Genomic DNA, 25,953 nt, shown 5'->3' with positions numbered 1-25,953 from the left:
TTTTAAACATTAACTTGGAAACATCTCTGCCCCGCCCTGATGAAAATGCTATTAGTGACCTAAGAGGCAACCCAGGGGTCATGGTACCCTATATGTAGGCTTGGTTCTTATTAAACATGGAGCATAAGTTTAGTCTATTAAATCAAATAAAAGAGTTTTTTGTTCAGCAGAATGCCGAACTTGCATATTTGATGGTGCTCTCGTTTGTGATAATGAAGAAAAACAGCTTTGTGAAATACATTCTTTGCCTAGGTTTATACAATTTGAGACCAGTTTACAAGTCAAGAGCATTACAGTTAGGTCAAGTAGATTATTCATGTCAGTAGACCTGCTGGGCTGGTAAACTGTTTATGATTTTTTGGGACCTGCAGCTGACATGCAGAAATTAAAGGAACCAATGAAGAGTTACTCCTCAACATGTCAACTGCCTAGACCAGCAGCATTTGCCGAGGTCCCGCAACCCCACAACTGACAATTCATTGTCAAATAAGTATGTTCATGAAGAAGCGGGGGGGGGGGGACGTTCTACATGATCGGTAAAATGGCGACAAGGGGGGGAGAGGGGAAAGAAATGAGTCAATTTTGCAAGCACTTCCTTATGATTGTAACCTTGAATTTTACACATGCCTACTGTCTTTCAAATTTGTGTATTAAAACAAATAAAAACATGTTTAAAAAGAAAAAAGTATGTTCATTAACTTTTCATTTAGGCATGCTGGGCCCTTACCTCACAACCGAAGCCAACTGAAATGAAAGATGTATAGAGCTCAAAAGAGGAACTAATTCGATTTCCCAAGTAGAAAGCACTGAGCTAATTTATGTTTTAAGAAAGAAACAAATAGATTAGCAAAGTAATGAACTACAATCCCAGACAGGGCCGGACTGGCTGTAGCGGGTACTGGGCATTTTCCCTGTGGGTGGGAAGGGTCTGGACCAGTTTGGACCTATGAGGGCCATTTTTGTCACTTGATGCCGGTTTTGCAGCAGTGCTGCAATATCGCACCCCTGTTACAAGAGCAGAGGAGCAGTGTTTCCCACTAGCACCCCTGCCCTCCTACAAACCCCCCTCATACAGGGCCGTTCCGACGTAATTGCCAGGGCTGGTATGCGATCCCAGTCTGGCCCTGATCCCAGATGTCGACCACTTCTTAAGCTCTTGAAAGACAGAGGGACCAAGAAGGCCATTATATTTCGCACAATTCTCTCCATGAGCCGTTCCCAATATTTTCATTGATTACATTTCATTTCATCATGCTGATTTTGGCAGTAATTGAGTTTTACACATTAGTAGAGTTGTTCAACCTCCTAAAGAACCTTCTTCCAATAGAGCCCTATAACAGGAGGTCCATGTATGAGAGTACTTTTTTTCTTTAATGCTAATCCGTTACAATGCTTTATGGGAAAAAGCATTCCTAAATGGCAGAAAACTCTTGCGGGTGCAATTCATTAATTCTTAGCAAAGCCTGCACTCAGCAGGGAAAGATGTGCCAGCACAAAGGATATCTTTTCAAACGTACCCTTCTTATGCAGCAGTTTTTATTATAGGAGGGTGGGGCTGAAAGGGGATATTATTGTGCCCAAGACCTTAGAGTAGGGGTCCCCAACCTTTTCTATAATGACAACTTCTTCTGATCAGTGGAAATAGTACTGAGCTGCGAAAAGTTTTGACCATTGGTATAATAGTGACCACATCAATTACAATCCCAATAGTCACCTCACCTTGCGGAATTACAGCGTTCTCCTCCCGAACTACCATTCATCGGCACACAGATTCCTTGAGAGCCAGGTATCGTGAAGTTCAATTTTATTAAGTGCTAACCAATTTTCTTCCTTCATGATCTATTGGTTGGCAATATTCTTGATACAATATTATGGCGTTATGATATGATATGAATTGTAGTGGAGCAACAACCACCTCAAAGCATAAGACATTGTTACTAACAGCAATGTCAGGAAAAGCTTTATCAATAGAAAACGTCTCCATCTGACTAATAAAATAACAGCCACAGCAAACAAATGCCCACTGGAAAGAACTAAATACTATGGGCCAGATGTAGGTAGGCAAATACCGGTCAGTAACGGCTGAAAATACAGAGTCGGTATTTTTCCGACTCGGAATTTACCAAAATCTTATTTACCGAATTCCTATTTACCGAATTCTAATTTACTGAATCGGTAAATAAGAAATGGTAAAAAATGACCATTGAGATGTAGGAAACCTAAAAAATATCGAATTTCATGAAATTCGGTATTTAAGAGTCGGTATTTACCATGGAGTGAAAGCAGATGGTAACCAGGTGCAGGCTATAAAAAAGGACCCAAAATGCCACAGTTTGACCAGAATGGCGGCATTCTACTTCATTGCAAGGCAGCTACAGGCAGCAGGAGAGAGGGTCTGGAGAAGGGAGGAGTAAGTCTACAGTCAGAGGATTACGCTTTTCCAACTCACTGAGCCAGAGATATTGCAAAGGTACAGGCTTCACCCCCACACCATCCTGGACTTGATCAGGGACCTGCACCGACTTCTGGAGCACCTTACACCAAGGGCGCATGCCATCCCACCCCATGTGCAGGTGCTTTGTAGCATACACCTGCTTGCATCTGGGAGTTACCAGAGTGTGATTGCTGCGGTAGTTGGTGTGTCCCAGAGCTGCCTGTCCCGTTTCTTCAGGAAGTTCTTGGAGGCCATGATGCAGAGAATGCATCATTACATTAGCTTCCCTGACACACATGAGGAACTGGTGAAGACCAAAACTGATTTCTATCAACTGGCACACTTCCCTCACGTCCTAGGCTGTAGAGATGGCACCCACATCCCAATCTGCCCACCTGCAGCCGCAGAATACATATACAGGAACCGGAAGTCAACACACTCAATCAATGTGCAGGTGATATGCAATGCTGGCAACATCATAACAACCATTGGACCATAAAATTAGTCACCACTCACATTGATAGAATCCCATTGCTTACAAATTTCCACTTCTGTTCCTTTCTTGGTGGTAGGTTGTGCAGCATGGCACAGGTCGCAATGATCTTACAGCAGATGATAGGAGTGTAGGACGCCCCTTTGCTGGGGCAGCTGCGCGCTATAGAAATATAAATAACATAACATAACATAACATAACATAACATAACATTGTGGCTAAATTCCCTGGGAGCACCCACAACTCCTACATATTTCAGAACAGTGGAATCTACACACGTCTTGCTGCTGGAGATTTTGGAGAAGGATACCTGCTAGGTAACTAACTGTGACACACCCTGATAGTTACTGCAGATGAATGTATTATGAGTATGTAACTAATGGCACTCTCTTTTGCACCTAGGCGATAGCGCTTAAGCTTTGCGGTCCTTTGTGCTCACCCCCTACCTTAATCCATCTACCAGGAGTGAGAGGTGTTACAATGTGGCACACAGAGCAACATGCAGCATTGTAGAACACACATTTGGACTTCTAAAAAGCAGGTTCCGCTGCCTCCACAAGAGCGGAGGTGCACAGCAGTACACTCCTATCATCTCCTGTAAGATCATTGCGACCTGTGCCATGCTGCACAACCTACCACCAAGAAAGGAACAGAAGTGGAAATTTGTAAGCACAGGGATTCTATCAATGTGAGTGGTGACTAATTTTATATGGGTTAGTATATTCTCTAAACTCGTGGATACAGCAGGAGCAGTGCAACAGTGCAAGCCACAGATGGGAGACTGAGACGGGCAGAGATCACACACAGCTATTTCTAAGTAAGGAGACACAGCTAGGCTTTGTATTTGAAAGACGTAGTTTAATGTGCACTACGCTAATTTACTGATAGCATACCATGCTACTTCAATGTCTGAATACCCCACTGGGTGGTCACAGGTTACCTCACCGTGACATGTCTTGTGGGTTGTGGGCATCATCAATGTTTGCGCCCACGCACAACAGTGCGGGATGCACAAGGCTGGGTGGCAACGGTGGCAGTGGAGCCTGGGTCAGCAGATTGGAGCCAGCTGCTTCTCCGAATGTCAGGAATAGGAGTGCTACAGCTACTCTTGCTGGTGGAGTCTTCAGTGTCCCTGATACCTGTGTCCCCAGCAGTGGCTGCCTGGTTTGTTAGTAATAGTTCCATGGCAGAGGTAACTCTCCCCATCCCCCTGTACAAATCCGTGCAGCAGTGCACAATGCCATCTTGCATGGCGGCAGAGCGCCGACATAGCAGGGAGGTTGATGTGGCAAGCCGGTTCATGGCCTTGGTGTGTTGCCACATGCACTGTCGATCCCGGCGCCTCTCTGTGTGATCAGAATCCAGTTTCTCACAGAGAGCAATCATGCACTGTGACATGTCCCTCATTCCCTCTGCCATGGACTTCATGCTCTCTGCCATGGAGCCAATCCCCCGGTCAATGTTGCCCATCCTGGTATTCAAGTTAAGCACCTTTCTATGTACTGCTAAAATGCCCTTTGCTTGCAGGCGCTGGACTTTGACCATAGTGGCCTCAAGACCACAGAACACCCCGTCTCCATCCAGGGCATCGCCTCTCTCCCATACCCTTCGGCGTCTGGCACCGGTATGCACTCCTCCAGATGCGGTCTGCTGCCCAGCGTTGTCTGCCTCAAGAGGATTCGTTTGTGTATCACCCTCCCCATCATCCTCATCGGACGTCTCCAGAATCCTGAGAGGGGGTGCATCATGCCTCCTTGGCCTTACCAGAGCAGCAGCAGAGGTGACAGAGGCTGTGGTGTGGTGGGTCGCTCAAGTGTTGTTGCTACCTGCGCTGTGGGTGTGGCTGGCGGAACAGTGCTTTGCCCTGCACTTGTGGTTGCGTCCTCATTCCTTTCCGTTGTCGATGCCCTCTCCTCCCTTTCCTGCGCTGTACTGCGCGATGACTCTCCTGTGGACAGATATGAACATTGGCTCAGTGACGATGTACATCTGTGTGTCGTTATTAAATCACGTCCCTGTCACACAATTGCATAGTCCTCAACTGCTTATGGATGTAGTGTGTGGCATGCCTTGCTGTTTTCTGTGATGTATGTATTGATGTATGTTTCTATGACTACGTCTCCCATGATGCATTGCAAGTAAATCCTGAAACCTGTACTGGAGTGTGATACACACAACCACATAAGGGAAGGGGGTGGGGATTGATGTCCATGCAGCTTACCTTGTTTTTTTGCAGCTCTGGCTGAGCTGTCCGTATCCCCTATCCCATGGACACTCTCTGGCTCCAGGGTGGACTCCACCATCAGCTCCAGGTTTGTAAGTGCAGGTGCACGGTTCCATCCTCCACCTGTGGCACCGGCTTCTTTTTTTCTGGGCTGCCAGCTTCTTTTTGGTTATGATCCGAAGATCATACCACCTTTTTTTATGGTCATCAATGTCCCTGGTTGTGACCCCGATGGCATTCACCTTGGACTGGATCCCCAGCCAGGTATTTCTTTTAACAGATTCTGCAACATGCAGACACTGCTTGCCAAAGAGCTGGGTGTGGTGTCTCACTACCTCCTCCACCAGCAACTGTAGTTCAGCTGTGCTGAATTAAATTTTTCTTTTCCACTCAGCTTCATCCTTCTGGGCATCCTGGGACTCCATTGTGCAGCTCAGCTCAGCTCTGCGCAGTCTATTCCTCAGTGTCTCACTGCTCTCAATGCTGTTCAGTTGCTCTGCACCTGCATGGGTGTGGCCACTTCCTGGTAGTGGGGTGGGGTAGATGCATTTGATTGGCTGGTTCCTCTTTTGCTTTGTTGTGGGGTGTGGTGAGTGTTCCTGATTGGTTGACAGGATCAATTGGGTGCATTTTGTATTTCTGATTCGGTATTTACCGATTCGGTATTTAACGATTCGGTAAATACCGATTCGGTAATTCCCATTCATTCCTATGGGCATCCAAGCCCATAGGAATGAATGGGAATTACCGATTCGGTATTTACCAATTCGGTAAATACCGAATCGGACTTTCCGAATTTTACCGAATCAGTATTTTTTACCGATTTTTTTTTGCTACATCCTATTTTCCGAATCTAAAATATTGAATCAGTAAAATTCGGTATTTTAGAGTCAGTAAAATGGGATTACCTAATCTAGCCCAATGAGTTGTAAATCTACTTAGCTCGGTTTGAAATATCTTTCAAAGAGCAGCTTTAAACATATTTAAGATTTTGAATCATTTTACTTCAAGCGGCAGCATAACATTTTCTGAAAATACATATCTGATAGAGACATCCAGCTGCAGATTCCTTACCTTTTAATTTCCCAGGCGTCAGACTGGATCTAGAAGATATATTGTTGTAAACACAGTAGACAAGTCCTTTGCCAGGTCATAGAGTCAGTGTTTCTGACAGGAACCTAACATATAAGATTTTGAAGAGCACAAACAACTGCACAATTTTTTAGGAAACCCCTAACCCACCTACCTGGTAGGTGGCATGCTTCATCATCGGGGTCCAGCTGGATTACCTAGCGCAATCCAGATGTGCTTCAACGCCTAAGTTACAGCGGAGCAGGTTGTTTGTGTAAATACAGTGAAGTGCTATGTGAAGTGCCAGTTATGTGATAAAAATGTCTCTAGGGAAACCCTTTTAAACGTTTTAATGGAAGGGCCCTAGGACATGGGTAAAAACAGTTGGGGGATCAGCTTGAGGTTTTTAAGGTACCTCCGTATCCCTTTAGAAATTATTAGGTCTACTAGTTTCAGCCCTTTGGATAGTTATGAGGGCTTTCGTCAAGACCAAAAAAGTGTGTGACCAAAAATAGCTGGTCACAGGTGTATAAGTATCAGCACACACCCTAAAGTGGATTGTTTTTACTCACAAATCCAGGGCCTGGAGTACTTTGTCTCTAGGTTAGTTGTTCCTCATGGACTCGATCATGGTCTGCTAACCCTCCTGACTATTTTTGTCAGGGGAGAAGTCATTCTGACCTAAGCAGCCAATCGTGTCCTGCTGGAGTGTGAAGATATATACATGAGCTGTACCCCTGCGCACCAGTAGTTGCCATTGGTCCGTGTACTCCACGCTGGAAGTGACGTCTGCGTCACCTATATAGGCTCCACCTAGCATGCTGATGTCAGTTATTTTCTTTCCGCACCAGTTAGAGCTGATCCATAGAAAGACCTAACCCTCTGTCACTTTTTGATAGACTTTTTTCGATTTTTTGTCGTATTCTTTCTTGAGGAAATATTCCTCCTGGTGTGTTAAAGTGATGTTTTTCAGGAAGACAGGTTTTATATGGACACACCACTCACTCTACACTAACTCCTCTCACAATGCGGTCACTCTTGCCGCTCATCCTGCACCACACACAGGCACACCCCTCACACTGCATTTTCACTGCTCACACCACCCTGCACTCACTCCTATCACTCTGAATGCACTCCTCTCACCCGACACTCACACAGGCCCTGCTCTCAAAATGCATTCATGCAGCTCACCAGAAACATTGGGAACATTTTTCACCCTACAATCGCACCACTCATGCTGAACTCACTCTCACTATTCACCATCACCCAGCACTTACATGAGCACACTTACTACTCTCCACATATAAAAATTACACGACTCTCATGAATATACACATATTTCTACAAAAGCACTCACAGAATACTTGCTCTTTCGGTGGACTAGATGCCTACTTAATTCTATCTTCAACAAGGGGGCTGATGCAAGAGGGGAGAGCGGACTGAGAATGTGGGATAGCACAAGGAGGGAGACTAGGGTTGAGCCTGTAGGATCCGGTGCGGGATTGAGGATCGTGTGCACCTTCAGCCATTCCTGGCTTTCCATTCATCACAATGCTTTATTCCGGGACACATCAGGTTTTTTTTTACATTGTAAGTTGAGCCTCAAAAATCCCAAAAATGAAAAGTGTTACTGGATGGAATCCATGGTTACCAAAGAAGTCAAGCATTTCATAAGATCGGTTGGTTCCTGTAATATTACCTGTTAGAATGTGGATTAGTTCATTTCCAGTACTTTAACTGCCTGATCCACACATAAGTCCCATACAGCTATTTTAAGGAAGTGCAGATTTCATTCACACCAGACTTGAAATAGGAATTGACAAGGCAATAGATTATTATTTTTGAATAGAGAATATGTTTTTATTACGCTGCACTAAAAGACAAACACAAAAAGAACAATAGATGGACATACTGCTGCACTAAAAGACAAACGCAAAAAGAACAATAGATGGACATACTGCTGCACAATGTCAAACATTCACCCCAGTACAGAGTTCATGGCCTAAATCCATCACGTTTTTTTGCTTCCCATGTCATTCCAGCTCCGACCCAACCATATGCAAATCAGTCTTGACACTTTTCCCTTATGGGAACAGTTCAGCCCGAACTGCCAGGCCAGCTCCTCCCTGGACTGGAAACAAACATCCTGGGACCTGTTTTGGGGCATTACCCTTCATCAGCCAGACTAGATTGACTCCAGTGGCATGGAGAGCACAGGACCCACATCTGGGCATACCCGTCCCACTCGGGGTGACAAACGCAAAAAAGAACTTCTCTGTGTCTTTTGTTTTCTCGCCCTAAGTGTGCCAGATATGCCCAGACTTGGGTCCCAGGCTCACTGTGTCACTGGATTCAAGCTAGCCTGGCTGATGAGGGGTGATGCCCCAAAACGAGTCCCAGGATGCTTGTTTTCAGTCCAGGGAGGACCTGGGTTGGCAGTTCGGGCTGGACTGTTCCCATGAGGCACACGGTCAAGACTGATTTGCATATGGCTGGGTCTAAACTGGGGTGGCATGGTGGGCAAATGAACGATGGATTTAACCCAGATATATTGACTGGTGGTGAATGTTTGATTTGCTCTGCATTCCATCTATCATCTGAGTGTCTTTTGCTTTCTCGCCCTACGTGTGCTGGGTATGCCCAGAGGTGGCTCCCGGGCTCACTGTGTCACTGGATTCAAGCTAGCCTGGCTGATGAGGGGAGATGCCTCAAAACCAGTTCCACAATGCTTGTTTCCCATCCAGGAAGGACCTGGCTTTGCAGTTCAGGCTGGACTATTCCCATGAGACACAGGGTCAAGTCTGATTTGCATATGGCTCTGTCTAAACTGGGGTGGCATGGTGAGAAAAAGAACAATAAATGTAACCCAGATCTATTGACTGGGGGTGAATGTTTGGTGTGCTCTGCATTATGTTCATCATGTGTGTGTCTTTTGCTTTCTCACCCTACGTGTGCTGGGTATACCCAGATGTGGGTCCCCGGCTCAGAAACCAGTCCCAGGATGTTTGTTTCTGGTCCAGGGAGGACCTGGCTTGGCAGTTGTTGCTAGACTGTTCCCATGAGGCACATGGTCATGACTGATTTGCATATGGCTTGGTCTAAACTGGGTGGCATGGTAAGCAAAAGAACAATGGATTTAACCCAGCTCTATTGACTGGGTGGGAATGTTTGATTTCCTCTGCATTGTGTCCATTATCTGTGTGTCTTTTGCTTTCGCCCCCTAAGTGTGCCGGGTATGCCCAGACGTGGGTCCCGGGCTCACTGTGTCACTGGATTCAAGCTAGCCTGGCTGATGAGGGGTGATGCCCCGAAACTGGTCCCAGGATGCTTGTTTCTAAACCAGGGAGGACCTGGGTTAACAGTTCAGGGTGGACTGTTCCCATGAGACACAGGTTCAAAACTGATTTATATATGGTTGGTTCTAAACTGGGGTGGCATAGTGAGCAAAAGACCGATAAATTTAACCCAGATCTATAGACTGGGGGTGAATGTTTCATTTGCCATTCCGTCTATCATCTGAGTGTCTGTAAAGTAGGTTGAAATCTGGTAGTAGAGATAAGTTGGACAAGTAAAGTATCTTCCAAGTGTACTTTATTTGTCATGAACAGCATATCACTGGAGTGCGATTAAGCAGTCAGGCCTCTTGCACCCTTTTCTTTCCTGTTAGACCCATAGACTACCGATCCCAGAATGCCTTGTAATGGCACATGCCTTGTATGCCTTCCCAGACTACTATGTGGCGATCAGCTGACCAGCGCAGCATATAAGCAGTCAGCATACAACACCAAGTGCTTGGCTTCTCTTCCTGTTTGAGACCTCGCCCCTGTTCCTGCTCCAGTCATTTTATGAAGAATTCTGTGCTGGAGATTTCAGAGCCCATCCTGATACAAGTCTCCTTCCTTTTTTTTTACTGGAATTCCGCTTCCCTCAGTGTTTCCCCATTTCTTTTTGCTTCAGCATTCATTTTGTTATAATGCTTTTTCCTCGCTCTCCGAACGCGTTCAGAGGCGTGGCTGTCCTTTAAAATTATTTTTAATGTGCGAGTTTCGTCGTTCTGACTTTTTGTGTATTTATTACCCGCACATTTTCTGCTATTGCGGAGTAATCTGGACAATACAGGTGGCCTCAGATAATTTTTTCTTTTTGCATGCATTTTTTTTGGGGGGGAGAGTCGGACTTAAATATATAGAGTCGGGTTGCACTCTTATCTTAAAATTAGTGTAGGATTGAGTTGTCTTCTTCCTGCTACTTCGGAAAGATTTGCTGGCAGATGCATCAAAGAAAATACCGGGAGCAAACGGTCAGATTCTCAGAATCTGGCCGTTTGCTCCCGGTATTTTTCCATTTGGGATGCATCATCCCAAATGCAGAAATCGCAATTTAAGGAATCTCAAATTAGCGATTCCTTAAATTGCTCTTGCATTTAAGGAATCCCAAAATGAGATTCCTTAAATGCAATGCATGAAACCCCAAAAAATAAGGATTTCGCTAATAGGGGGAGCAAATTACCAAATTACCTTTAGGCCCATAGAAATTAATGGGAAAGCCATTCCTTATTAGCGATTAGCTATTACCGAATCGCTAATAAGGAATCTGTAGGAATCGCTAATAACATTGCGATTCACTACATGCATCCCGTTTTGCGAGTCTTTAATAGCGATTCCTTAAAATTTGCTATTAAGGACTCGCAAAACATAACTTTGATGCATCTGCCAGTAAATTGTTTAAAAAGACATTTCCATTTGTTGCGGAAACAAATTTGAATTGTTTAAAAAGACATTCCCATTTGTGGCGGAAACAATGTTGTTTATTTGTTATCGTCTATTCTAGATTACTGCAACTTATGGTTTACTTTATTGGGGAGATGGTCATCATGTATAACTTTAACATAAACTTGCTACTTTCTTTCTTTGAAGAGACTTGAAGAGACTTTACAGAGACTTTATTCTCCATATTCTGCTAGAACCGTTTCACTTGGATATACGCCCTGCTCATCGGAGACAGCAGCATTATACTAGACGCTACTGATCAAATACACAACTGCCAAGGCGTCTCAACTGAGGTATTCAAGCACCTCATAGCCAGAATAAGGTGGGTCTGGATTGGCATACAAGGCAAGATTAACATTTTTGTTGTATAATTACTTACCTATAGTTAATATCCGTTCTATTGTTTTCTCGCCCCTCTGCATGAGGGCTCTTCCTCAATTTGTCTCCCCCAGAAAGACACCCAGGTGATCCTTATTTGTCTCCCCACTCCTTACGGGTAGCGGTATCCTCTGTTGTTTTTTGGGTTATGAGGTGGCTGTACCCTGTTGGAGAGAAGAGACACCATCTTCGCTCCCGAGGATTTTGGTTTTCCTGTCCTGATACCTGGGACAGAATCATAGAACTTGACAGTGCCTCCTTCCTCCACAAAGTACAGGCTGTAAGTGTCAGTTCCACTACAACTGACTTCGTTGATGAAGGAGTGCACAAGAGATGCACCTTCAAACATAAACATGTTTGAATTGCGCATGCAGAGGAATTGAGAACATGCACATGTCATCAAAACACATAGCAACAAGGAGAATAAAGAAGAACAGTAAATATGTATCATTACATCATATCCTTCCCATAAGAAAAAAAAAACAATTAATACTTGTAATAATCTCTAAATCTCGTAGGGACAGAGCAATTGCGAGATGTTCCACAAGTAGTATCATTAGCAAAAGTAACTCCGTCTAAGTTACATTGTTGAGAAGGTGGAACCCTATGACAGTTAGGAACGTCAGGATAAAATGAATTGGTTTGAGACAAAACTGGAACTGGTTTATGAACAATTTGAGGAGATCTGATGAGGAAAAGTTACATCCAAGTTATCCTCAATAAGACTGTTTTTAGACATCACAATTTTTTAAGCCTGCACAGAAGACAACCTAACCACAGCCCTTTTGTTCCATCACCCTTTTTTGTCTAGAAAAAGAGATCCCTTGGCAGTTTTAAGAACTTGAACTGGCAAGGAAAATGTTGAAGCACGTTTTTTAACTCTGTGAGGATTTTTCACCATGACCCAATCACCAACCTCAAAATCATGCAGGACATGATGAGAAGATTGATCAAAAATTTTCTTTTGAATTTGTTGTTGAACGAGAACGCTATTTTGCATGTTAAGTTTATCTTGACATGCAATACAAAACTTCCCATCTTTCTTCAACATTTTTATCCAATTAGGACACAAATTACCATTTGGGTCCCTTTTTTTTAAGAAGTCTAAAAGGAGATATTCCTGTAGTTGAATGAGGAGTAATAATATATGCCCACATTTTCTTTCAGAGAAAATCATCTACTGGAAGATTACAAGCCAAGGCAGATTGGATACCTTCTTTTATAAACCTATTCATCCTTTCAACAAGGCCATTTTATGAAGAGGCTGTAAGTGCCAGTTTCCACTACAACATACTTCATTGATGAAGGAGTGCCCGAGAGATGCAACTTCAAACATAAACATGTTTGAAGTGCGCATGCAAAGGATTTGAGAACATGCACGTCATCAAGACACATAGCAACAAGGAGAATAATAATAATAATAACAGCATTTGTAAAAGCGCAAACAGCTACCTTATGCAGAGATGTCCCGGCGCTAAAGCAAGACAGAAGTGCGTGCAGCAAGAACTCCTAACGATAGCCTAGTCATTCAAAAAAACTTCATCAAAAAACGATGACCTTGGTATGGTGGAAGACATTTTCTGACTTAAAGACATTTTTAGGTCTCGCCTAACTATTGCGTAAGCGATGCTTTGCGAGAATTTAGTAAGGGGCTTTTGAAAATGCTCCCAAAGGCTGCAGGCGGATCAGGTACAGTGCATGTGCACCGGGCGCGCTCACCATTTGTCTGCCTGCGTGATCACTTTCGCGGCCGCTTTGATGTTCTCAGTGAGCAGTGCGACAGCATAAATTTGGGACCCCTCTATTAGATAATTTTTGGCCAGGGAAAAGAGGGGACAGCATCAACAACTAAACAAAACATTCCCTCGTGGCCTCACCATAGTTTCTCAAACGATATTACTCAAATGCTTTCAAGAATTTTTCCTTCAAATCAACACAGGTACACTTGGATCAAAATATAGTTAGTATTTTTATTCATTTTTTAGCATATATATCAAAATTACTTTTCTTATTCATTTTCAATCTTCAATATATTATTTTTTTTCATTTCATTGATTTTTTAAAAACATTTTTTATACTCATTGTGTACATAATTTAGAAGTCAAATATGAAATTTAATTTTCTTTTAAGAACAAACAGAAATACCCCAAAGACCACACACTAATCACCAAACATACACTACTCATTCATATATCTACACACACTTCGCTTGATAGTCAGGACAAGCTCTTTCTCTGAAGCTGAGATGACACAGATAGTATAGATGACTCTTCACGCCAGGTCGACGCGCGTTTCGGTGGACTTGTACCACCTTCTTCAGGACCACAGATAAAAGTTTGTCTATTTGTGGTGTGGCTACAGGGTATCCTTTGAGGACATTCAGGGCTTGTGTATTTAGATGGTATTTGTCTGAGCTGAACCAACCCTTCAGTGATATTCCAAAATGCAAGTATAGGATGGAATATTCGTTGCCTTCTATCTTGTATTAATATTCAGCAAAGTCAATCTCAATCGTAATATGCTTTCAAATGTTCAGAGATATTTTTCTTTTCTGCTTGTATCTCCGGATAATTATTTTTGATTCATCATGACAGTATTCAAAGTTCGACCGTTTGTTTACTTTTTCAAGTCCTTCCAACGGTTCACCTTGCCCGACACGCCGTGAAAACGCCAAGGTCAGTGAGCAGTGAGGCCACTAAGAAAATCAAAGCGGCCGCGAAAGTCATCACACACACCTTGTACTGCTTCCTTTCCAAGTGTTGCTTCCCACTACTCGTTCTTTCTTGCTGCTTGTTAAACAACTGACCACGGTAAAGCTTAGGCTCCCACAGCATGTTTCCTCCCCTCTCCCCGTGCTCCCCCTCCCCCAAACGCACACTCATGCTCCGAAGCCTCCAGACCCCCATCTATCCTCCCAGTGCTCCGAGTCCTCCACACCCCCTTCCCCCATCTCTCCTCCCCCTCTGAGTCTTGTGACCATTTTGAAGTAAGGTTGACATATTGGGCAACATCTCCCACAATTCGGAAATATTTTCCCTAAATTAATTGTGCAAGGGAAACTCAAGTTGGGCTGACAGACATATTTTGGGCTACAATCCACGCAGTGTATGCCCGATTCACAGAATTGTGCCTTACAGCCATATTGCAGCATGGGGTTGCTTTGCCACGCCCCTCTTCCACTGTCTGCCTCTCCACAGTAACAGTGCAAACATACATCCTTTGCTACACGAGCAATTCCTTCCTGTGAGGGTGTTGCTGTGTTTGCATTGACCTTTGGTCTGCCCCTGTAAACCTGCAGACCTGCCCCTTCGTTCCTTTGACCCTTCGTGCTCAGATGCATACCTCACTGCATGGGCATGCCAGCACTTGTAAAGCCCCGCCCCAAAATGTTTTGCCCTTCATTGTTTAAGGCTCACCCACCTAGTTCCTTCTTTTTACCTGCCTGCAACTTCTGCGACCACCACTCACCACCCTAATTAACGAAGGAGGCCTCCTAACGCCTGACGCCACATGTGTTGGAAATCAGCTCTGTCCCCCCAGTAGTCATCAGTTTGTCGCTGACCCAGCCCTATCTGATTCACAAACATTTGTTTGCCTCGGGCCCTGGAGTTCTGCACCACACCCAGCTCCTTCAGATGAAAGTAAGTTAAAGGGAGAGTGTCTTTCTGGTGTTTAACTTTCAGCACCCCAGCAGCGGCGTGTGTAACAAAAGCTGCTCTTATGTGAATTCAATTTAAAGGTGTGAGAAAGCTATTACTTCGCCTAGTAATGCTCAATAAGGTTTCTGCTAAGAAATATTTACAAAACCTATGTCACTTAGTAATATAATTCTGCTAATAACAATAAATACATGCAGTGCTCTGATGTGGGTAATGTTTTTTATTAGTGTTTAAGAAACCACAGTAAATCTATTTTGTTATGATTTTTATTTGTTTTATTTAATATTCCATGTTGACACTGCCTTTGGCCCATTTATTAGCCAGTGGTGTAGATTACATTCACAGAAGCCAAGTAGAAGCAGCACATTTGTATTTTTGTGTGAACGGTGACCATTTCACTCTGGCTATTCAAGTTATTTGTTTGTGGAGGAGAAAACAAGCATTGGCATAGCCAATAGGTCTCGCTTTTGAGACCTTCTAAGAATTTTTTTTTCAAACTGTTTCCCTTCTATTTACTTCCCTCACATTGACCAGTTGTGAAATATAATTATCTTGACCTTCCTATAGTTTATCCTCTTTCCTATTTTATGTTTATGCAAATGTTCTTTGTGCCTTAAAGTTCAGAGAACAGCTACAGAATATTTGCATGGTGTCCAAAATCTGCTTGAATCAAAGAAGTTATAGTTGCCTGCACAAAGTGGTTTGCTCTGAAAATGTATACTGTCTCTACTTATAATTCTGAATTGCTATGTTATCCGTGTAAGATGGTATCTTCAAGTTCACCTAGGTCAGTGTGAGGAAGCTTCCTACTTAACCACACACACACACACAGTGGCGGTTTTACCATTTGGGCGGTGGGGCGTTGCCCCACTAATAATTATCGGGCAATTTATTCGAGCGGCGCGTTAATAAAAGTTTTATAAATTAACGCGCCGCTCGAATAAATTACCCGATAATTATTGCCCTGCGCCTGCGACCGTGCGTGGTGTCAAGCTGAAGCTTCACTCGTCGTCATCATGTACTTTTTGAGTGTGACAGTGGGTGGCGCTGGACTGGAGAACACCGGCACAGTGCGCACTGCGCATGTGGTGTCTGCCCGACTTCCTTTGAGCAGCTAGTAAAGTAAATGGTTTGGGAAAAGCAAGCACTGCAGAGTACGGGGTTCGCGTTTGCAACGCTCCCCAGTGCTTAAAAAAAGAGCTGCGTTTTTTTCGTGCTCAGTCGAATCCTGATGCTGCTCTCTTTAGAGAGCAGTTCTCCTCTAAAGAGAGCAGCATCAGGATTGGCTACTGTGTGTACTGTACTCTAGTGTCCCAGTACAGTACAGACTTACTCGTCTTCACGGTCTAGTGTCTCACCGCGGGGGTGGGACATCTAACACATGGTGGGGCAAGCAATGCCCAATCACTGTAGTGGCTTAGTGTTAAGCCATTCAGTGATTGGGCATTTCTAGGTGCTGGGCAAATCGGGCCGGCCCAAGGACAGTTGTGTCACTCAGACCCTCCTTCCCTTCTTCCTCCTTGTGGTGTCCTGAGTCCTCGTGGTCGACTCGTGCGTCTGGTGACTGTCTGAGGCCTCTCACTTCACCTAGTGTAGTCGCCGTCGTCGAGTCTGTGGAGCGTTCAGAGACAGATCACAGATTCTAATCCTGGACCTGTATGCACTGTGCAGGTATGGACCTGAAAAATAAAATAATGTTAAACTTAAGTTGACGGTGTTTGGCCGCCTTGGCATGATACGGTGGGTTGGAGCCCCAGAGGTGGCCGCAGTAGGTTTTGTTGGAAGAACTGTCATTGGAGGCAAAAACAGTTGGCTTCCTTAGTTACTTTTGAGGCCCCGCCAGTTTGGCTGTGTCCTCAGGAGTGATCAATGTTAGTTTTCCCTTGATCAAGATTATTACTTTGGAGTGAATCAATATCGACATGGATTTCAAATGCTTAGCATATCTGATATTTACATGGGGCCAAAATATGCCTCTATTTTGAGTGGGCATGTATAAAATAAATTCACCTAATTTCATACTCGAGTGACTATTCCCTTTTTATGCGTGAAATCGTGTTGGCACAAAGGCAGTGTAATTGTGTCTCGAAAGTTTCGTACGTATGAATTCTGAGTGCTTGAAATTTAAACAGCCGCTGCCGCGCCGCACGTAATTACCTAGAGAATATAACCCTTTTTATAGTTAGTCATAATTCAACCGTGGATATTTTAATGCCTATCACAGTCGCTCGCTACTCTTTTGTTATTTAGTAAGACAAAAAAAAATGCGTGCTTGTTGCTATCCCACACCACAGTTGTCACAGGAACTAAAGAAGAGGACTTATTTTTAAAAGGGTCACTAGTCACATAAGTGTGTTGTGTTTTTTGTATAGCACAAATCCATCCAAAAAGGATGCACAGCATTGTATAGGATCAAAAGCAAAGATACAGAGGCATATTTCCCCAAAAATGTCAGAGTGCGAAACTGTGCCAAATTCAGCAGTGTCGCGCTCTGACATTTTTAAAACGCATTTTTTGCTTGAGACCTCTGCCTTCATGATGGAAACCAACGAAATACAATCATATTAATGTCTCTGTTTTGTATAATGAGCGCGTGCCCATGAATTAAAGGAGATGCAGTCTATCATTAAAGGAAGTATTTATCTTAGTATACACTTAGTGTTGAATAAAGCTGCACGTGCAGGTCTCCTCTTTTATTTTTTGTTTCATTTGGCTGAACATCACTGTCATTCACGGGGGTGGGATCTCTGCACACAAATGCCTTAGGACGGCAGAGCAAATGACGTGACCTGGCCTCATTTTCTTTAGGCACATTATGGAGGGGTTCGTCTTAGCAGCAGACAGTGCACATTGACGGTAACCTCTTTGATTGTAAAACGTTCCTTTTTCAGCTGTTCTTGGATGTCATCAATATTTTTCATGAAAAGATAATGCTCTTGAATTTGTACATTTATCACATCGCTATCAAAATTTTCAAAGCAATGCCCTCCCGAGGCGGTAATACAGTAGTCAACCTGGAGTTTCCAGAGAAATAAGGACTGGATATACATTTAATATTTAGTACGATAGTCACTAGTTAGGTTAAATGCATTTTATAGCAACAAAGATCAAGTGGACTCCTGTGGGATGAAAGGGACATTTTGATTTATGTATGGTAAGCTAGACAGAAAATCTGTATCGTTTTATTAATTTCCAGTGTTTCTGTGCAAGTGTAGAGATATTTCATTTAATTTCTTGCAGCTCAACCATCGGCGTATTTATCACTGTCTGCGCAAGCCCTTTTCACTCGGCGATACTCGGATGTTTGTCACTGCGCTGCTGCCATAAATTATCGTCTGGTTAGGTACTGGCAGTGTAGTATTTAAACTGTCGCTGCGAGCCTTCTTCCCGCAGTCTTTCCTGCTAAGTGACGTATGGCTGGGTGATCTTTCAGGTTTTTTTTACATTAAACCATATGTGGCAAGTCTTGTTATGTTGCCTTTTATAGCCTTTTGCAAATGTGCCGCAAAGTCAGGGGTCTTGGCAGAGAAGGTCTGACACTGGAAAGTCTCACAGGCTGACTTCACATTGCCCCCCTGTGTAATTTAATGGCACTTTTAACCTCCCAAGTGCTAACAGATGTCCGAGCGTGTGCTCTCATAGACCATTTTGGTCACATGCATTAATCAGTTGCTTGGACTCCCACTGATTTCTGTGCATTGTGGTTGTATTTGGTTTCGCGGTCTGCCTAAACAATCAAATACAATTAACAACAACTCGAGCTAAGGTAACTTTCCTCTGAAATGCTTGCTTTTGGTGTCTGGTGTGGTCAGTTTCAGCTGCGTGGCAATAAGGGCATGGTAGGTAGTTTTATGAAAACATGAAGCATTTTTGTTAATGTACTCTAGGTTATGTTAATTTTGTTATAATAAATTAAGTTATGACTTATCATGTAGCACTTACCACAACTCCTCTGCTTCTAATCTATGTAGCTAAACTTGCACCTGATCAGTTCACTGAGCTCAAAAGGGTAGAAGGATGAGTTGGCCATGCAGAGATTCGAATATATGACCTGCATGCCACCACATTTCTCAGTGGTGAGTGTTTAACTCTCTGGGCCATCCCGGCCAGCCATTTACATGGCCTCTCGGCGCTATCTGAGGAACCTCCCGCATGGTGACGAGTTGTGCATCGCAGGCAGGGATGTAAGCCATCATCTAAGATGTTGTAGTTTTGTCTTTTAGTATTTCCTAGGACCGGTTTCTGGCATTTCAGCCAGGCTTGCTTGAATCCAGTGACAAAGTGAGCAAGGGACTCACGTCTGAGCATACCCTGCCAACTTATATGTAAATTGATACTTGTATAGCGCACTACTCACCCGCAAGGGTCTCAAGGCGCTTGTACGAATACCGCTGTGGAACCCATCCTGGCTTTCCCTGTGAGGCGCCCACTCCTGGGCACCCCCAAGGTGGAGGCCAGGCATCCTTAGCGTTGTGGGGGCCGTTGTGGAGATTAAGCAAGCTATTGCCCAGAGTTGCAGAGTGGGACTCCATGATTGGAATAGGCACCGAGGCGAGAATTATCAGGTCCGTGGAATTTTTTGAGCCCAAGACCCGCCGAGGCGGGGAATTGAACCCTGGTCCCGGGCCAGACCTCTGCATCAGGGTCTGCCGCTCTAACCAACTTATGGCGAACAAAGCGGTACAAAAGGGGGTGGTGTTGGACGGAGCATCTGAACAAATCAAACACTCACACCCAGTCATCGTATTTGGGTTTAATCCATCATCGTTCTTTAGCCCACTCTGCCACCCCAGTTCAGACATGGCCATATGCAAATCAGTCTGACCCTGTGCCTAATGGAAACAGTCCAGCCCGAACTGCCAAGCCATGTCTTTCCTGGACCGGAATCAAGCCATGCCTTCCGTCCATCATCACCCCCTTTTGTACCGTATCTTGTGGATAGTCACTGGCAATGTAGACTTAAAAGTTAGACGATAATAATTTTAATGATCGCATTCAAAAAGAGTAATATCATAAGAGTAAGTATGATGTTACTTGTTGTATCCTATATCTGGATGCAATGACAAAAACAACAACATACCAGTTTTGAGTCTTCCTTTGAATTTGTATTTGTTGCATATTTTCCATAGTGCATGTATTGTTTCAAAGGAAGATTAATTTTCACTGGAGAAGATTTTACCTCTATAATTTATAGATCAACCGCTAACTACGTGCTACAGGGGGGGCTCATTTTGCGTTACACCACTGTACATGCCTGCCCATATTTTACAGTTTGAATGCTTTTGTTAAAAGTCTGTGTGTTTGGTTGACACAACTACATTTTTTTGTATTTGCTTTTCAGCATTTGGTAAAGCCTCAGGCTGCCGAACTAATTTTTGGGCAAATCAAGCAAAGAAGAAGAGACGCCAACCTCCTTTTCTGCTACAACGCAGCAAACAACCCCAGTGTTTAAGGTAAGGAAACTGCTGCTATATTTTACATTCTAGTAGTCAAGGGCTATGTAAGTTGTGTACATGGTGGGTGGCGTCAAATACCAGTGTTCAGTCTTCTTTTGAATTTGTATTTCTTGCATATTTTCCATAGTGCATGTATTGTTTCAAAGGTAGATTAATTTTCACTGGAGAAGATTTTACCTCTATAGTTTATAGATCAACCGCTAACTACGTGCTACAGGGGGGGCTCATTTTGCGTTACACCACTGTACATGCCTGCCCATATTTTACAGTTTGAATGCTTTTGTTAAAAGTCTGTGTGTTTGGTTGACACAACTACATTTTGTTGTATTTGCTTTTCAGCATTTGGTAAAGCCTCAGGCTGCCGAACTAATTTTTGGGCAAATCAAGCAAAGAAGAAGAGACGCCAACCTCCTTTTCCGCTACAACACAGCCAACAACCCCAGTGTTTAAGGTAAGGAAACTGCTGCTATATTTTACATTATAGTAGTCAAGGGCTATGTAAGTTGTGTACATGGTGGGTGGCGTCAAATACCAGTGTTCAGTCTTCTTTTGAATTTGTATTTCTTGCATATTTTCCATAGTGCATGTATTGTTTCAAAGGTAGATTAATTTTCACTGGAGAAGATTTTACCTCTATAGTTTATAGATCAACCGCTAACTACGTGCTACAGGGGGGGCTCATTTTGCGTTTGTCCTCCTGGTTCCAGTGTCCGTTTTCCTAATGGCATGTCTATGACTGTGACATGTTCATCTCCAGACTACAGAGCTTATGCCAGCTTGCCCACGTGAACCTTCTAAAAGTCCACATGGCCTACAAAAACAATGCTAAGGCAGGCTTAACCACTTTCCAGGAGTGTGATCTGAGTCCCTTAATAAGTCAGATGATCGTCGTCTGCATATAGACTACACATAGGAACCAAAAGTGTGCCCCCTAGACTGTACTGGTCAATGGAAGGAATTGCATTAGCCCACTTAGTAAAATTCAAGTGTATTGTTCTAAGAAGGTGAAACCTGATGTATAACCCAAATGTAATGTGCAGTGTACAGGGTCAAGTCTTTGTGGATCACTTAAGCCAAGGGTCTCCAACTTTTTCTGTAATAAGAGGCACTTATGATCAAAGAAATGCATCGTGATGTAATCACTAAGGGGTGCTTCAGCACATTCTGCAAGGGAGGGGGCTCATTTTGCGTTACACCACTGTACATGCCTGCCCATATTTTACAGTTTGAATGCTTTTGTTAAAAGTCTGTGTGTTTGGTTGACACAACTACATTTTGTTGTATTTGCTTTTCAGCATTTGGTAAAGCCTCAGGCTGCCGAACTAATTTTTGGGCAAATCAAGCAAAGAAGAAGAGACGCCAACCTCCTTTTCTGCTACAACACAGCCAACAACCCCAGTGTTTAAGGTAAGGAAACTGCTGCTATATTTTACATTCTAGTAGTCAAGGGCTATGTAAGTTGTGTACATGGTGGGTGGCGTCTAAATACATGCACCAAACCTCATACGTTGTACTTTGATTATTGACAGGTAACACTAACATTGGTAACACCATGAATACAGTAGAGCATCTATTTGCAAAGCCGTTCCTTGGACTGAAACGTGAAGACAAACTAATTGTAAAACAATTAGGACCTCACCGGCCAGACCTAAACCTACAACAACGTTCCCTAGACAGAGGGAAGCCTTACACACGTTCTTTCACAAACACCTGGTACAAAAAAGTTGATTGGCTTACAGGATGTCCTTCAACAAATACTCTGTTCTGCTTCCCCTGCCTGCTGTTTGGTGGTGAAACTCCTTGGACCAAAAAAGGAGTGAAAGACTTAAAACATTTGTCAGATAAAGTAAAGAGGCATGCACACACGAAAACACATATGGAAAATCTGACAAGACTGGGAATGTTGGGAGATAAACCGATTGAAGCCCACTTAAGCGAGGCCTACCAAACAAATATACGGAAGCACAATGAAGCAGTTGATAGGAATAGACACGTGCTGTCAAAAATCATTGACTGCATTCGTTTCTGTGGTGATTTTGAACTGGCTTTACGAGGGCATGATGAATCGGAAGGCTCTGCAAATCCTGGTATATTCTTAGGGCTTGTGGACTTAATAGCAAGCATAGACCATGTATTCGAAGCACATCTATCAACTGCTACAGTCTTCAAGGGCACCTCGAAAATCATACAAAATGAACTGCTTGAGTGCATGCTAGAGATTGTAAAAAGCACTATCGTACAACAGCTGAAAAACACAGACTTTGTGGCTATTCAGGCTGATGACACCACTGATGTGGCCACAAATACACAGTCAGTATTGGTCTTTCGGTACCTAGACAGTGACAACAAAGTTGTGGAACGCTTCTATGGATTCACCCATTTAAAAGACGCTTGTGCAGAAAGCATTTCTTCAGTTATTCTACAGGAACTAAACTTCATTTTTCCAGAGCAGCATCAAAAACAAAAACTGATTGCACAAAGCTACGATGGTGCTGCAGTAATGAGTGGAACCTCCGGTGGAGTACAAAAAAAAATTAAAGATGTCTACCCTAATGCCCATTACGTGCACTGTTATGCCCACCAACTAAATCTGATTATGCAACAATCAGTAGGAAAGATCTCTGAGGCAAAGATATTCTTCCTGGATGTAGGAGGAATGGCAGCATTCTTCTCACGCTCCCCCAAAAGAACGGAGTTACTTCATACCATTGTTAACAGAAGGATTCCAAAGGGAGGCCCAACTCGTTGGAATTTTCACATCCGTACAATCCGCCTAATATACCAATATAGGGTTGATCTTGAGAAATGTTTTGACACCATAGAAGCAAATCAAGACTTTGACTACAAAAGCCGGAATGAGGCCCGTGGCTTTGCTAGAACACTGCAAGACAGGGAGTTTCAGTTTTTGCTGTTTTTGTTTTTTCAAATAATGCTAAAAGTTGAAGCACTGTATGAAACGTTGCAAAAACGTGAAATAGATACTATCCATGTGGAAACATCTATCAACAGCTTTGTCACAAGCATAACGGAAATCAGAGAAGACGTTGACAATTTAGACAGCACACTGCCAAATGATTCTACTTTCTCTAACCGCAGAAAAGACATCAGCAGTCTAGTCCGAATTTCCAAAGAGATATGTGACACTATAATTATGCAGGCAAAGGAACGCTTTTCTTTTAAAAAGCATTTGGTGAGTGCCACATTACTAAAAAGTGATCTGTTTGCTAAACATGATATTTCCTTCCCTGAGCAAGCACTGAATACCGCTGTTGATGCTTACCCTATGCTCAACAAAGAGGATCTGAGAACAGAACTAACTGTACTGTATGGAATGCATGTATACCGGCAGGCCACTAATGCAATTAATTTGCTTGCTTTAATTCTGAACCTTAACATGCAAAACACACTAACAGAAACAGTGACTTTATTAAAAATACTCATCACCACACCGATGACAACAGCAGAGTCGGAACGTTCATTTTCCGCTTTGAACAGAATTAAAACATTCCTAAGAAACACCATGATACAGGACAGGCTGAATGCCTTAGCAATGCTTTCCATCGAGAGTGAGTTAGTTAAAAGAATACCAGACTTCAATGGTCAAGTCATTGAGAAGTTTGCTTCCATGAAAAACAGACGTGCGGATTTTCATTACAAAAAGTGAACACTATTTAAATGCTGCTAGTTGGCGTCCTGTTTATTTGTTTGTTATTAAAATACATCTGTGAGGTACTCAGCAATGCATTGTGTTTCAAAGTCTGTTATGAAGCTCTGTGGTTATGATGAAGAAGAATAAGCAGCTACCTATGTTATATGACACCACTTTATTAATGTAATAACTGCACTTTCACAATTGCTTTATTAACCTTCCTGCTTTCACAAATTTGCATGAAAATGCACCATTTGTCCACTCTTTTTTCAAAATTTTCTCGGGGGGAATTCCCCCCGAACCCTCCTTAAGGGGTTCGGGCTCGCTCGCTACGCATGCTCGCTACGGTGCAGTACGACTTTCATTTTACGCCCCACCACTTTCAAATGTCACCAGCCGCCACTGCACACACACCACACACACACAACACCACACACACAACACCACACACAACAACACCACACACATCCACACACACACACACCACCGCACACACATAACACCACACACACACACCACACACACACAAACACAACACCACACACACAAACACAACACCACCACACACACCACACCACCACACACACAACACTGCACACACACACCACACACAAACATACCACACACACACAAACACCACACACACACCAAACACACATACCACCACACACACCACCCACACACTCAACCACACTCACAACCACACTCACAACCACACACTCACAACCACAACCACACTCACAACCACACACTCACAACACTCACAACCACACACACACAACCACCACACACACACAACCACACTCACAACCACACTCACCAACACAACCACACACACCACACACACCACACACACAAACACAACACCACACACACAAACACAACACCACACCACCACACACACAACACTGCACACAAACATACCACACACACAAACACCATACAAACACCACACACACACAAACACCACACACACACAAACACACACAACCACACATTCAACCTCACTCACAACCTCACTCACAACCACACTCACAACCACACTCACAATCACACACACACACAACCACCACACACACAACCCCACACACACAACCACACTCACAACCACACTCACAACCACACTCACAACCACACACTCACAACCACACACACAACCACACACACAACCACACACACAACCACACATACAACCACGCACACAGCCACACACACAACCACCAGTCCACACTTTCACCAGACACAGACACGATAAGTCAGTGCACGCTTTCACCTGGCACAAACACCACTAGCCGTTAGTGCACGCTTTCACCGGGCACAAACACCACCAGCCATCAGTGCACGCTTCCACCAGGGACACACCACCAGACGTCAGTGCACGCTTTCACCAGGCACACACACACCACCAGCCGTCAGTGCACGCTTTCACCAGGCACACACACACCACCAGCCGTCAGTGCATGCTTTCACCATGCACACACACACACCACCAGCTGTCAGTGAACGCTTTCACCAGGCACACACACACACACCTCCAGCCATCAGTGCACGCTTTCACCAGACACACACCACCAGGTGTGTGCCTGGTGAACCACTTTCTTTACAGTGTGGTTAATGCGCCCGCTGTAAAGAAAGTGTACTATACAGATCACAGAACTGAGTTTGACTAAACTGGTAGTAGCACTATAAAAAATTAAACGTACGTCAGAGAGAGGCTATAGAGAGATGAGGTGCACTGCCGGAGAGTGGTAATGATGGAATTCATGAAGGTTATGGGGAGGAGTGCGTCAAAAAAGACTGTCACAACAATTGCCACCAGC

At 43.7% G+C, this 25,953-nt stretch overlaps 1 protein-coding gene and 1 long non-coding RNA gene across 2 annotated transcripts; both read left to right on the top strand.

The window, feature by feature from the left end:
• Positions 1-20,369: 20,369 nt before the first annotated feature.
• On the top strand, positions 20,370-21,845 carry LOC147683973 (uncharacterized). The gene is made up of 3 exons (XR_015301073.1): positions 20,370-20,481; positions 20,824-20,935; positions 21,780-21,845. It is a non-coding gene; the product is annotated as an uncharacterized LOC147683973 (long non-coding RNA).
• A 14-nt stretch (positions 21,846-21,859) lies between these two features.
• On the top strand, positions 21,860-24,351 carry LOC147683972 (zinc finger MYM-type protein 1-like). The gene is made up of 2 exons (XM_086944933.1): positions 21,860-21,891; positions 22,014-24,351. The coding sequence occupies exon 2, from the start codon at positions 22,037-22,039 to the stop codon at positions 24,146-24,148; it is 2,112 nt and encodes a 703-aa protein (XP_086801059.1). The 5' UTR covers positions 21,860-21,891; positions 22,014-22,036; the 3' UTR covers positions 24,149-24,351.
• The last annotated feature ends 1,602 nt before the right edge of the window (positions 24,352-25,953 follow it).

This window comes from Lissotriton vulgaris, chromosome 11, assembly GCF_964263255.1.
Source record: "Lissotriton vulgaris chromosome 11, aLisVul1.2, whole genome shotgun sequence".
Classification (NCBI taxonomy): domain Eukaryota; kingdom Metazoa; phylum Chordata; class Amphibia; order Caudata; family Salamandridae; genus Lissotriton; species Lissotriton vulgaris.
Note: the sequence above shows the minus strand (reverse complement) of the source record. Positions and strands in the feature narration are given on the sequence as shown.

What these genes read in the sequence shown, in the direction of transcription:
- LOC147683972 (XM_086944933.1), top strand. Translation starts at nt 22,037, where the DNA reads ATGAATACAGTAGAGCATCTATTTGCAAAGCCGTTCCTTGGACTGAAA.